Raw genomic sequence first — 12,868 nt, forward strand, 5'->3', positions numbered from 1 at the left:
GACCACACTACTCCAGTTGGTGGGAGAATTTGTCCTCATTTCCCCCCACTGGAGATCCATAACATTGCGCAAGGGGGTCTTGCAGATTGTCCAGGAGGGCTGTTCTCTACCTTTTCTTTCTTTTTTCTCCTCCTATTCTACCAAATCAGGAATGGCTGACGAAGGATCATTTAAAGTTGCTCCAAGAAGAAGTCACAGCTCTCTTGGCAAAGGGAGCTATAGAAAGGGTCCCAGTTTCAGAAGTAGGCAGTGGCTGTTGGTCCCGCTACTTTCTGATTCCGAAGAAGAACAAGGGGCTACGGCCCATTTTGGATCTTCGGACCGTAAATCTCTTTCTCAAAAAGGAGAAATTCAAAATGCTCACTCTCGCTCAGGTCTTGTCAACCTCAGGCCAAGAAGGCTGGATGGTAGCGTTGGACCTGCAGGAAAAGTATTTTCACATATCCATCCTTACCGGGCCACAGGCATTACCTGTGGTTCAAGGTAGGCCACGAGCACTTTAAGTTTACCGTGCTCCCCTTTGGCCTTAACAGTGCCCTTGTTGGCGGTGGTTGCAGCTCATCTGCGCAGGTTAGGGGTAACAGTCTTCCTCTACCTCGAAGAATGGCTGTTGAAGGCATCCTCGCTCCAGACAGTTGTCTCCCACCTTCAGACTATGGTGAACCTCCTGCTTTCGCTAAGGTTCTCTATAAACGTGCCAAAGTCACTCCTGACTCCTTCTCAGATGCTCCCTTTCATCGGAGCAGTTCTGGACGATGTGCAGTTTCTGGCCTATCCTACCAAACAGTGAGTCCAGGATATTCAGCCTATGATTCTGATATTTCAGCCTCTATCCTGGTTTTCGGTAAGACTGACTCTAAGGCTGTTGGGCCTCATGGCCTCCTGAATCCTGTAAGACACACCAGGTGGCGTATACGGGCTCTGCAGTAGGACTTGAAGTTCCAATGGGCACAGCATCTGGAAAATCTCACCAATGTGGTTCAGATCTCGGAAGGAACTGCAAAAGATCTGCAGTGGTGGTTAACGAACCGCAATTGGGTCAAAGCCATACCTGACTCCCTTTCCCAACCAGATCTCACAGTCGTGACAGATGTGTCACTTCTGGGCTGTGGCTGCCACCTGGGAGAATTGGAGATCAGGGGACACTGGTCTCCAGCGGAGACGGGGCTCCACATAAATGCATTGGAGCTCCGAGTGATTCGGTTGGCATTGAAAGCCTTTCTTCCCTCTGTCATGGGGAAGTTAGTGCAGGTGTTCATGGACAACACCACCGCCATATGGTACTGCAACAAACAGGGCGGGTGGGGTCGTGGCCCCTCTGTCTCTGGACATAGCTGGAACAGCAGTGCATAACCCTGGTTGAACATCTAGCAAGTTATTTCAACATCAGGGCGGACAAACTCAGCCTAGCGGATCACAAATGGAGTCTCCAGTCGGAGGTGGCACAAGGTCTCTTTCAGCAGTGGGGAGAACCTTGGTTAGATTTGTTCGCCTCCGAAGAGAACGTGCAGTGTCAGTGGTACTGCGTGCTGGAGTTACCAAGGCGGCTATCGCTCAGCTACGCTTTTTGTCGCGAGTGGAGCTCAGGCCTGTTGTACGCCTTTCTGCCTATACCACTCCTGCTCAGGGTTCTGAAGATCAGGAGCGACCAGGCCCAAGTCATTCTGGTGGCTCCGGATTGGGCAAGGAGAAACTGGTATCCAGAGCTTCTGAGAATGAGTATTGATCCTCCGATCAGGTTGCCCCTTCGGTAGGATCTTCTGTCGCAGCCGCAGGGGAGGGTGTTCTCCACATGAACTTGTCAACTCTGCGCCTCCATTCGTGCAGATTTAGCATTGACAGTTGATAGTTTTTGACCTTCCTCCTGAAGTCTGTAATGTTATTCTGGCGGCTGAGCTGCCCTCCACTAAGACGGTATACACCTGACGTTGGCAGACATTTGTATTATACTGTACAGAAAGGTCCATTGACCCTCTTTCTGCTTCTCTTTCCACTGTCCTTTTATTCATTCTAACCCTTGCCCAGCATGGCTCTGCTTTGGGAACTCTCAAGGGTTACCTTTCTGCTCTGTCTGTTTTTATGCGGCTGCCAGATCAGCCCTCTCTTTTTAAGTCTCCTATTGTAAGTAGATTTCTAAAAGGGCTGGCTAGATAGATATTCAACGAAAAAAACCACAAAGGTTAAAGTGAAACATTTTAAAATAAAAAAACATTTATTAGTTATTGTTAACTGAAGTATCTGAAAGAAACAGTTAGTTATGGATTCCTTACCTTAGAATTACCCCCAGGCGTCAGACTGGATCCGGAAAGCTTTTTGTTAGCAGTACCTCTGAGCGTCAGAACGTGGCATCAGTCGGCTCGGCGTTCGTCGTTGGCGTCATGGTTGCCGGAATGACATCGCCGTTGCTACTTAGACGCTGCCCTCGCACGCTCACATCAGTTCTTTCTTTTTCCACGCCAGCCAGTGCAGATCCGGAGAGAGCAGTACCTCCAGTCATTTTTTGAATGAACTTTTTGAGGGACTTTTGTCGACGTCTTTTTGAGTCCTATTGACCCCTGGTGCACGTAGGGATGTCCGACTTAAAGGCATGCAGTTCCTGTACCCGACTGATGTCGTTGACGGATCCGCACTGTGCGTGCCTCTTTTGCCTGGAGCCCGACCACGACCCGAAGGCTTTGCAGGAGCGGTCCCGAAAGCTTCTTGAGCGCCGGCAGTCGGCTCCGTGCCGTCCGAGGTCCCGGTCGGGAAGAAGGTCGAGGGGCCGGTCTCGGATCAATCACAACTCGTCATTCAAGTCTTCGCACTCGGGGTCAGGTAAGTCGAAGCACAATAAGAAGTCAAAGAAGCATCGTCGCTCTTCGTCTTCTCCCCGTCGATAGGCTGACGTGACGAAGGATGCGGGAGGTGCCACCCCGCGGCTCCACGTGCGGAGCGTGAAGAGTCGACTCCGAGTTTCCCCTCCCTTCCCGGGACACGTAGCGACTCCTGCCCAGCTTCGTCAGTTTTACAAGGCGATGCATGCTATCTTTGGGCAGCCTGACTCCGCCGGCGCTCCTTCGGGCCCCGCGGACTCAGTTGGGGGTCCTAGGCCTTCCCTGCCGACTGCTCTGCCCCAGGCGCCGCAGGGCCCCCGTGGATCCAGCCCTGGACCCGGATCAGCGCCGGTTGACCTCACTACGCCTTCCCCGGTGCCGATTCTTCCGGCAACGCAACCGCACTCGACGCCGGTTGTGCCCCCAGCTGGCATCGACCCTGGCCTCCATCCTGATGTGGACATGGAGCCGGACCAGCGGCAACTGGCACCGATTGGTGTCTTTGTGCCCCTGTTCACTCCTGGGGTCCCTTTCAGGCCAGATTGGCACCCAGAGGATGAAGAGGACGACTGGGGGAGGTCAGGTGACCCTCTGACTGACCAGTTGGAAATGATCCTGAGTGGAGAGAGGACCTGGGGGATGCCGGTGGTCTCGATGCCTCCGCAGACCTTGGCATGTTGTCTCCTCCTACCGTGGCTACGGAGGAGGGAGCTTCCTATGCAGTGGTGTTGCATAGGGCGGCCGAGGCTCTCCACTTCGAGCTACCTATGGTGGGAGTCAGGACTAACCTCCTGACAGAGGTGCTTCAACCGGCGGCGAGCTCTTCGGAGCCCCTGCTTCCATTTAATGAAGCCCTTACCGACATCCTTTTGGGCACCTGGTCCAGGCTCAACACTGGGGCTCCTGTGGACAGGATGAATACCAGACGCCACCGCCCGGCACCGGGCGACCCTACCTTCCTCTCCCAACACGTCACTCTGGAGAGCTTGGTGGTCCAAGCCACTTCTTCCAAGAGCACATTCCCTAACGCACCTCCAGATAGGGAATCCAAGAAGCTGGATCATCTTGGAAAGAAGATTTTTCCTTCCGCCAGCTTGGGACTGCGGTCGGTAAACACGCATGTCTATTGGGCCGTTATTCCCACTCTGTGTGGGACACGGTTGCGCAAGTGCTGCCTCAGTGCCCGGAGGAGGCTCGGACCATACTCTCCCAGGCTGTTGCCACAGGGAGAGACGCAGTGAAGTTTGCCATCCGATGTGGGCTGTATACTGCCGACTCTCTAGGCAGGATGATTTCCACGTCGGTAGCCCTTCGTCGCTACTCCTGGATGAGATCGACTGGCTTTTCTAGAGATGTCCAGAGCACTCTTATGGACATGCCTTTTGATGGCAGTCGGCTTTTTGGCTACAAAGCAGACAACACTCTAGAGCGTTTCAAGGACTCGCGGGCTACTGCCAGGTTCTTGGGCCTCTCCACCCGCCCTGCGCAGTGTGCTTTTCGCCCCTTTCGTGGCTACGGAAGGGGTGCTCCACTACATCCCGCCCAGAGCCACATGCTGGCGCAAGCTGCGCAACCTTCACGCGGCCGGGGACATAGGAACCACCGCCGTGGTTCTGGGGGGCAGCGAGCGGGCCAGTCCCTCTGCTTCAGCCTCCAAACCTTTCTAGTTCGGCCTTTCAGGCCCATCAATCGCCAGTGGGCGGCAGGATCCGCCATCACCTCCCCCACTTGCGCACCATCATGTCAGACAGGTGGGTTTTGCAGATAGTCCGAAGAGGCTACTCCCTCCCCTTCGAGGCTACCCCTCCAGCCATGCCACCTCAGTACCATCGCATGTCGGAGGATCACCATGGCCTTCTCCAACAGGAAATTACAGCTCTCTTGGCCAAGGGAGCCACCAAGTGCGTTCCTGCCTCAGAAGTAGGTCGTGGTTGCTATTTCCACTACTTTCTGGTGTCCAAGAAGGACAAGGGCCTACGTCCTATCTTGGACCTCGGGAATGTCAACCGCTTCCTCCACAAGGAGAAGTTCAAAATGTTGACGCTAGCTCAGGTACTGTCTGCCCTGGACCCTGGAGACTGGATGGAGGCGTTGGACTTGTAGGATGCCTATTTTCACATCCCCGTCCTGCCTACAGGCTGGGCAGGTTCTGGTGGAGGACAGTATCCTTCTGCTGCGACAGAAAATCCTCCCGAAGAGGCATTCTGATTGGAGGATCGATGGCCATGTGTAATAGCTCGGTATACCAGACTCTTTGTGCCCAATCTGGGGCCACAAGAATGACTTTGGCCCGGTCTCGCTTGGTCTTTTTCAGCACTCTAGGCAGAAGTGGTATAGACGGAAAGGCGTATAGAAGACCGCAACTCCAAGCGCGACGAAAAGCGTTGACTAGCGAGTGCAGCCTTGGAAATTCCAATGCTCAGAATTGCTGACATTGCGCTTTCTTTTCGGTGGCGAATAGATCTAACCAAGGCTCTCCCCACTGCTGAAAGAGACCTTGCACCACCTCCGAGTGAAGCCGCCATTCGTGATCCATCATGCACCTGCAGGTGAGTTTGTGCGCCCTGGCCTTCAGATAACCTGCCATGTGTTGAACCACTACAGATATGCCCTGATGTTCCAGCCATGTCCAGAGGTGGAGGGCCTCCTGATATAGGGTCCATGACCCCACCCGGCATTGTTTGTTGCAGTACCACATGGAGGTGGTGTTGTCCATAAACACCTGCACTACTCTTCCCCAGACAGAGTGAAGGAATGCTTTCAGCGCAAGACAGATCACCCGTAGCTCCAGAAGGTTGATGTGGAGCCCGGACTCCGCTGGAGACCAGAGGCCTCTGATCTCCACCTAGGAGACCAGAGGCCTCCGATCTCCGCCTAGCCTTTGTGGCTGCCCCATCCCAGCAGTGATGCATCGGTCACCACTGTGAACTCTGGTTGGGGATGGGAGAGGGATCTGCCGTTGACCCAATGCTGGTCCGTGAGCCATCACTGCAGTTGGTGTGCAGTGCCCTCTGAGATCTGGACGCAATCGGACAGAATCTTCTGATGCTGCGCCCACTGGAACTTCAGGTCCCACTGCAGAGCCCTGATATGCCACCTGGCATGATCCACCAGTAGGATGCAAGAGTCCATCAGGCCTAGCAGCCGGAGGGCCACCCTGACCGAAACCCGGGATAAAGGGCTGAAAGTCGGAATCATAGCCTGAATATCCGGGACTCGCTGCTCGGGAGGATAGACCCTAAACTGTGTCATGTCCAGAATGGCTCCGATAAAGAGGAGCTTCTGAGAGGGAATCGGGTGTGACTTCAGGATGTTGATGGAGAACCCCAGCAAATACAGGAGGTCGGCCTTGGTCTGGAGGTGGGAGACGACTGTCTGGGGCGAGCCCGCCTTCAACAACCAGTCGTCAAGATAGGGGAAGACCTGGGACCCCTGATGTGTGCAGCGGAGCTGCAACCACCGCCATCACTGTCGTGAACACCCGAGGGGCGCTTGTTAGGCCGAAGGGGAGCACGGTAAACTGAAAATGCTCATGGCCTACCATGAACCGCAAGTAGCGCCTCCTTGCTTGGAGATTGAGCGGCGACAGTTGACAGCTTTCGACCTTCCTCCCAAAGTCTGTAATGTTATCTTGGCAGCCAGGCGTCCCTCCACCAAAATGGTATACGCCTGTATATGGAGCAAGTTTGTGGCATGGTGCGCAGCAAAGGCTGTTGGTCCCCTTTCTGCCCTCCTTTCGAAGGTTTTCCTCTTCATTCTTTCTTTGGCCCAGCAGGGCTCAGCTCCGGGAACTCTCAAAGGCTATCTTTTGGCCATTTCGGCCTTCCTTCGGCCGCCTGACCAGGCTTCTCTTTTCAAGTCCCCTATTGTAAATCGCTTCTTTAAGGGCATTACTCACTTGTTTCCTCCAACCCCTTTCATAATGCCCCAGTAGGACTTGAACCTGGTTCTCACTATCTGATGTGCGCTCCTTTCGAGCCGCTACATAACTGTCCTCTCGGTCTTCTGACCTTTTAAACTGCCTTTCTGGTTGCCATCACCTCTGCTCGCAGGGTGAGTTAGCTTCAAGCCCTTTCTTCAAAACCTCCTTTCCTGGCTGTTCATTTGGACAAAGTTGTCCTTCGCACTAGGCCTACTTTCCTTCCCAAAGTGGTTACCTCTTTCCACATAGGACAGACCATCACTTTGCCTACCTTCTTTCCGCCTCTGCATCCTTCTAAAGAGGAAGAGAGGCTCCACTGTCTGGATCCAAAACTTGCGCATTTGTTTTATCTGGATTGCATTAAACAATTCCTGGTGGATAACCAGCTCTTTGTTGGTTATGTAGGTGCCGAGAAAGGTCAGGCCGTGCAAAAACGAACCATCTCTAGATGGGTCATACTTTGCATCAAAATCTGCTATTCCTTAGCGAAAAAGAAACCTCTATTGGGGTAGCGTGCCCATTCCACCATGGCTACGGCAGCCACTACTGCTTTGGGACGTGGAGTCTCCTTTCTTGACATCTGCCAGGCAGCTAAGTGGGCTTCACTGCACACGTTTACAGACCACTACTGCCTGGACAGCCAAGTCCCGAGAGACGGCTTCTTCGGCCGTTCAGTTTTCCAGGGCTTTCTGGTGTGAACTTGGTTCGCATACCCACCACGGGTTGGTATTTCTGAGGTATATATTCTAAGGCGAGGAATCCATAACTAATTGTCTCTTTCAGATGAACAAGTTACTTACCTTCGGTAACAATATATCTGTAAAAGACATAAATTAGTTATGGATTCCTCACTGCCCCACCCATTCTCCCCGTTCTGCGAACTGCCTTCTAGGGTAAGGGTCTCCCTTCAAGGGCCCTAGTTTTTGTGCACCAGTGGTCAGTGTCTTGCATGGGTCTGCGCTTCTGTTGTGGAATGTCGTGTAAAGAACTGACGTCAGCCGGCGAGGACGGCGTCTAAGTAGATACCGTGACGTCATTTCTGCGACCACGACGACAACGATGAACGTGGAGACGACCGATGTCATCTATCGATGCGCCCGGGTACTGCTGAGGAAAAGATTCTCAAGAGCCAGTTTGATGCCTGGGGGTAATTCTAAGGTGAGGAATCCATAACTAATCTATGTATCTTATAGATATATCATTCCCGAAGGTAACTAACTTGTTCATCAGAAGGATAAAAGGGGAGAACGGAGAATAAGGAGACTTATCGCCTGGTGGCTTACAAATGAATAGATTTAAAGGAAAAGGTTCTCAATTCAAAAGAAAATAATCAGTCAGATAGTGAGGAACATTTATCCTGTAACAAACCTGAACAGATATTGAGGGCATCTCATTGCCCAGTTTATGAAACGGGTTCAAAATGGAAAATTAGTTTACTGGCATGCCACAAGGGATGCTCCATCAGCAAGAAAAGGTTGTGGTTGGGGAGGTTGATTTCACAGCCTTCAGCCACACACTATACAAAGAACAATTACTATCATACTGCGAACAGACGACTTCCTTAAATGTTGACCTTTGCATCTGGACTCTAAGCGATCAGGTACAGGAGGTGTTTGGACGGTCATGGAACAGAGGAGGATATAACTTAACCATTCCAGAATGTAAACAGGCAAGACACTAGGGCTGTATTATGTAATGGGTACACTGTCCCTGTTTGCGCAGTGCGCCCTATTGCAATCAATCAAACTAGTGCTGAAGTAAGAGTAAACAGGGTACTGTCAACCCCTTTATTTTAAAGTTTGGAACTAGACAGGTCTTCCCACTTTTCCCCTCCTTTTGGACTTGGTGATGGAGCTACTGGGAAATTAAATGCTATGTGATGTCCAAGTTCCATTGGGAGGATTTTGTCAAATATCGAATCTCAGGTGACATATTCAACCAGTCCTGTCAAGTACCACGCATCAGGCGTTAGACTAACGTATTTCAGTGTGTTACTCCACATCACCGCACTGAAATGCATTGTCAAGCATATCTGCGCAGGTCTCAGCTTTCACTGTAACATTGAAACTGAGTGTGTGGCAAGTAGCAGAGCGCTGCCTGGGGCTGCCCTGCTCCCGCTGCGGCGACCTGCTCCCGCTGCAGGCTTAGGGTGCCTCGCTCCAGCTGAGCCAAAGTACTGGGCTGCCAGGCTTACAGTGCTACACTGTATAATTATGGTGGTGCTGTGCAGCTATGAGTGAGGCAACCTGACAATACGGCTGGCTGGCTAGTGCCGAATAGCTACTACCAACACAGCCGGGCCCACTCACGTTGTGTGATACATTAAATCAAAGTGTGGTTGTGGTTCCACAGGGAGTTTATGAGGAAGCCCAGCAGCTCACTAATTTGCAGGTGGTGCGGGTCTCAAATCATGCTGTTATGCTAGCAGCGCTGCTGACTCTAGTGCTCGCAGCGGCCTGGCCCCCCACTTTGTGGTGCTTATATATTGCCGATATTCAATGTTGCTGAACGGAGCCCTGTCAGCATTGGGGAGTGTGCAGTGGACATCGTCGGAATCATGACTGACGGTGTCACTCTGACCGGTTGCCAGGCATCAGGACAGACACAAGGCTCACAGGCAGCCGAAGTGATTGTTGTAGGTGGTGACTAGCAGCCTGAACCTGGCAGCCTGTTGCAGAGAGTCGACCAATTCCCAGAGTCATGCTGCCTGACTGAAGATCATTCAGGTAAGTTACCAACCATTTGCTACCCACCCGACTGTCAGTGTGTGTTAATAATAATGCAAATTATTTCAATTGAAGCGCACAATCAGGCAGCAGAGTATGAGTCAATGGGTGCTCACTGACTTGCCAGAGAGACATACGTGATCCGCGCCCACTGACTATTTATAATGTTGTGGGCTCTCACAGTGCTGTTGGGCCAGGTCAAGTTAGTCAGTTGCATCACAGAGAGAGAGGCACCGAGTGATGCGGGTGCTCTCCAAGTGTGATTTTGCCTACAGGCCCCACATTGGCTAGCAATCAGCGTGTTGTTGGGGCCTCACACATCCAGCAGCACACGGCCATTATGTTTCTTTAGTTATTGCCGCTGCCTGCCGTGCTGCAGTAATAGGGTGCCTCAACATAAGCGTCAGCATGCATTGGCTGGTGAAGGTCGCACAGCTGATGTAGACTATCAGGCTAATATTGATTAATTAGCAGCTGAGAGAATTGTGCTGGCGTCTCTCAGCCTAATTAATCTTCTTAGAGTTTGTGATCCTGGCATGGTGCTTTGCCTGTTGTTTTCTGGCAAAGGCACCACTTCCATTGGTAACTGGCCACGGCCCAACACATGCAGATCGGCTCATGCTATCAGACATACTGGTGGGTGGCAGACTTGTGGTTTTCATTTCTGCGCTGCCATCAGGAGACAAGTAGCATTTCTCCCACGATGCATGAACCCTCGCAGTACTCGCTGATGTGGTGAGGAGGTCGTTGTGGCACTGCTCAACATTGTTGATTTCCAGCTGGCGGATGGTCTTCAGGTGACCTCTTCAGCCCCTAAGCCAGCTGCCCTTGCCTGCAATTGCTAGCCCGTAACCCATCAGAAATCATGGTTGTTGACTAACAACCAGTGTCTATTACTTACCTCCTATCCTCTGGTCACATGTGTTTGTTTTGGGAACCCAGGACACAGTGTTTGTCAGGTCGGAGCTTTGCCGTGACTGACGGCGGACCACACATGTTTTTAAGTGCGACCACCAGCCTTTCGGAGCCGTGTCGACTACTTCTGAGCTTCTCTGCTAGAGGTCTGACACCAGTATAGATAACTGGGTACTTGAAAGAAAAAGGCTGGCTGCACTGCAAAGCAGTAATATATGAAGCACCTGACAGTGTCTGCAGCATTTTAAAATATAGCCCAGTGGTAAGTCAAGTGGCCATTCAGAGCTTTCAGTTTGTAGTGGCTGTGATACTGTTAGTAAGGATTGGCAAAGCCAATAGGCCTGGTTTGTATTTGTTGTATGTTCAGTCTGTTTGTCATGTGGGTTAGTCTCCTTCCATTTCTGGTTCTCTGCAGCAGTTTTAATATTTTCTCAGAATTTCTAGTTGCTCAAATGGATGTAATTTCTGATAATGTTTTCCTCATCTTCATTGCTTGCGAGAAAGTGTCACTCATAGTCATTGACTGTCACTCATATTTACACTGAAATTATGAAAATGACACACATGTGCAATTTGGAACCCTGGCACTATGATTTACCCTCCTAAGTACTGAAAATGATTGAATCATACAGTGAGACCTTTTGCTTGAGAGTTACCTGAGACCAAATCTATTATTGTCCTGGTAAGAGTAGCACAGCAGGTTACTAATTGGCAATCTCAGCTCGGTGTCCAGACCGACAGTTTGAAACACCTAAGCATGCATATAGCGATAAATAACGAACAGCCCTGGGGCCTCAACCTGACACCACTGAAAGGAAGGCTTCATAGAGTTGTGGAGGGTTGGGGTATCCTCACACTGCATATTAAACATCTTCGGTAGACTTGCCTTGTACAAAATGATGGTCCTGCCCACTCTCCTATAGGTTTTTAAAAATGTTCCCCTTAAAATTTCAAAGGAGGTATTTGATAACTTTCACACTGATACAAAGTCCTTCTTGTGGGTTGTGAATAGCATTTGCTAAATATAGACACTCTGTATGAAGGTGCAATGGGAATGGCAGATAAATGCCAATATTATTGGTTTGCACAAACTGTTATCATAAAGGATTGACAACTTGGAAACAAAGAAGACACTGCATTTAGACTAGATTCATATTTCTTATTAATCTGGGATTTTAAGCCGACTGTATACAAATGTACTTGACTCTTTGACATGTATCACAGTGATATGTATTACTTAGGGAGTATATACCTTGACACATTGCACTAAATGTTTGTTGTCCCATCCCCCTGATTGTGTAGCAGGTACTATATGGAAACCTTGTCTTTGGTTATGAGTGAAGTGTCAATGAATTGCTGACACAAAGCTCTTCATTGGGTGGAAACCAACCCAAGAGTCACCCTTACAGTGTGGGAAGCGGTCTACATGCAGTGCCCTGTTGAATGGATTTGAAAAATGTGCCCACATTGTGATTTCTAAATTAGGCACTTTGCGACAAGGAACTCTCATGAAGTAATTATCCATATTACAGGCAGAGTTTGATATGCACAAACCACATTTCTGCGGTGAGAGGGGGATTAGAGGGGAGGTAATATCAATGGGAGTCTACAATCTCCTGGCTAAAAGAGACACTGCTGAATGTAGGAAACCCTCAACAGCACAACTGGTAAATAAATTATTGATTGCAATGAACTCTTTCTCCAAGACGGAAGACCCAATTTCTACCATACCCACCCAAACACAGGAAGGTATGAAGACACTGATGGATTCACTTGAATATAGCATTTTCAGTATGTAGTAAACTGGTGTCAACATATGAAGATGAGACATAGATTTCTCCTTCTTGTGTGGTGATTATTCTCTATATGTCCTAATGTTTATTCATGTATAAAAGCATTACAAATATGATGACTAGTTTATGGTGGCCTGTCAGGTTGTTTAGGTGGTGACCTGCTTCTTTTCCATGCCTATAGCTCTCAAGAAATTATCCTTTTGATTTGTTCTGGTACCCTACAACTATTAAAAACTGTCATTTTTTCCCACATAGACAATGTAAATTCTCTATTTCAGCCTTCCAAAATACTTTTTATCTTGCCTTCAAATTTTCCAGATTTAGGCTGATTACATCCTTATGGGTTTAGGCACTGTGATTATCACTCCAGCCACTTCATAAAATTGCTTTGGTCAAGAAGTGCAAAAATTTGCTTTGTTAAAGAAATAGATTCCAGTTTCCAAGCACTTTGTTTCTTTTGTTTATGGTAGAGGCAGTTGGAAGTTGTTTGGGAGAAGTTGGGCCAATAGATTTCTCCACCATTGCCCTTCAACGCAGTAATGATGCATCCTATTCGACAGCTTCAAACATGTTTGAAGATAAAGAGCTGCAGTGGGTCTTTATTATGCTGACCCTGATAAATAATGCTTTGACAGATAATTGGTAAGTATTTCTTGAGTACATTTAACCACATGCAGGGATTTATGAAGGAGCTTGTTT

General features: G+C 49.8%; 1 protein-coding gene across 1 annotated transcript in view; it reads left to right on the plus strand.

Annotated features, from left to right (window-relative positions):
* ATM (ATM serine/threonine kinase) overlaps positions 1-12,868 on the plus strand; it is a 1,586,045-nt gene that overhangs the window by 845,620 nt on the left and 727,557 nt on the right. The window contains exon 34 of the mRNA XM_085621514.1: positions 12,640-12,811. Within this exon, the coding sequence (XP_085477640.1) occupies positions 12,640-12,811 (172 nt within the window). The remainder of the gene's footprint in view (positions 1-12,639; positions 12,812-12,868) is intronic.

Source organism: Triturus cristatus, chromosome 8 (assembly GCF_964204655.1).
Source record: "Triturus cristatus chromosome 8, aTriCri1.1, whole genome shotgun sequence".
Lineage (NCBI taxonomy): Eukaryota > Metazoa > Chordata > Amphibia > Caudata > Salamandridae > Triturus > Triturus cristatus.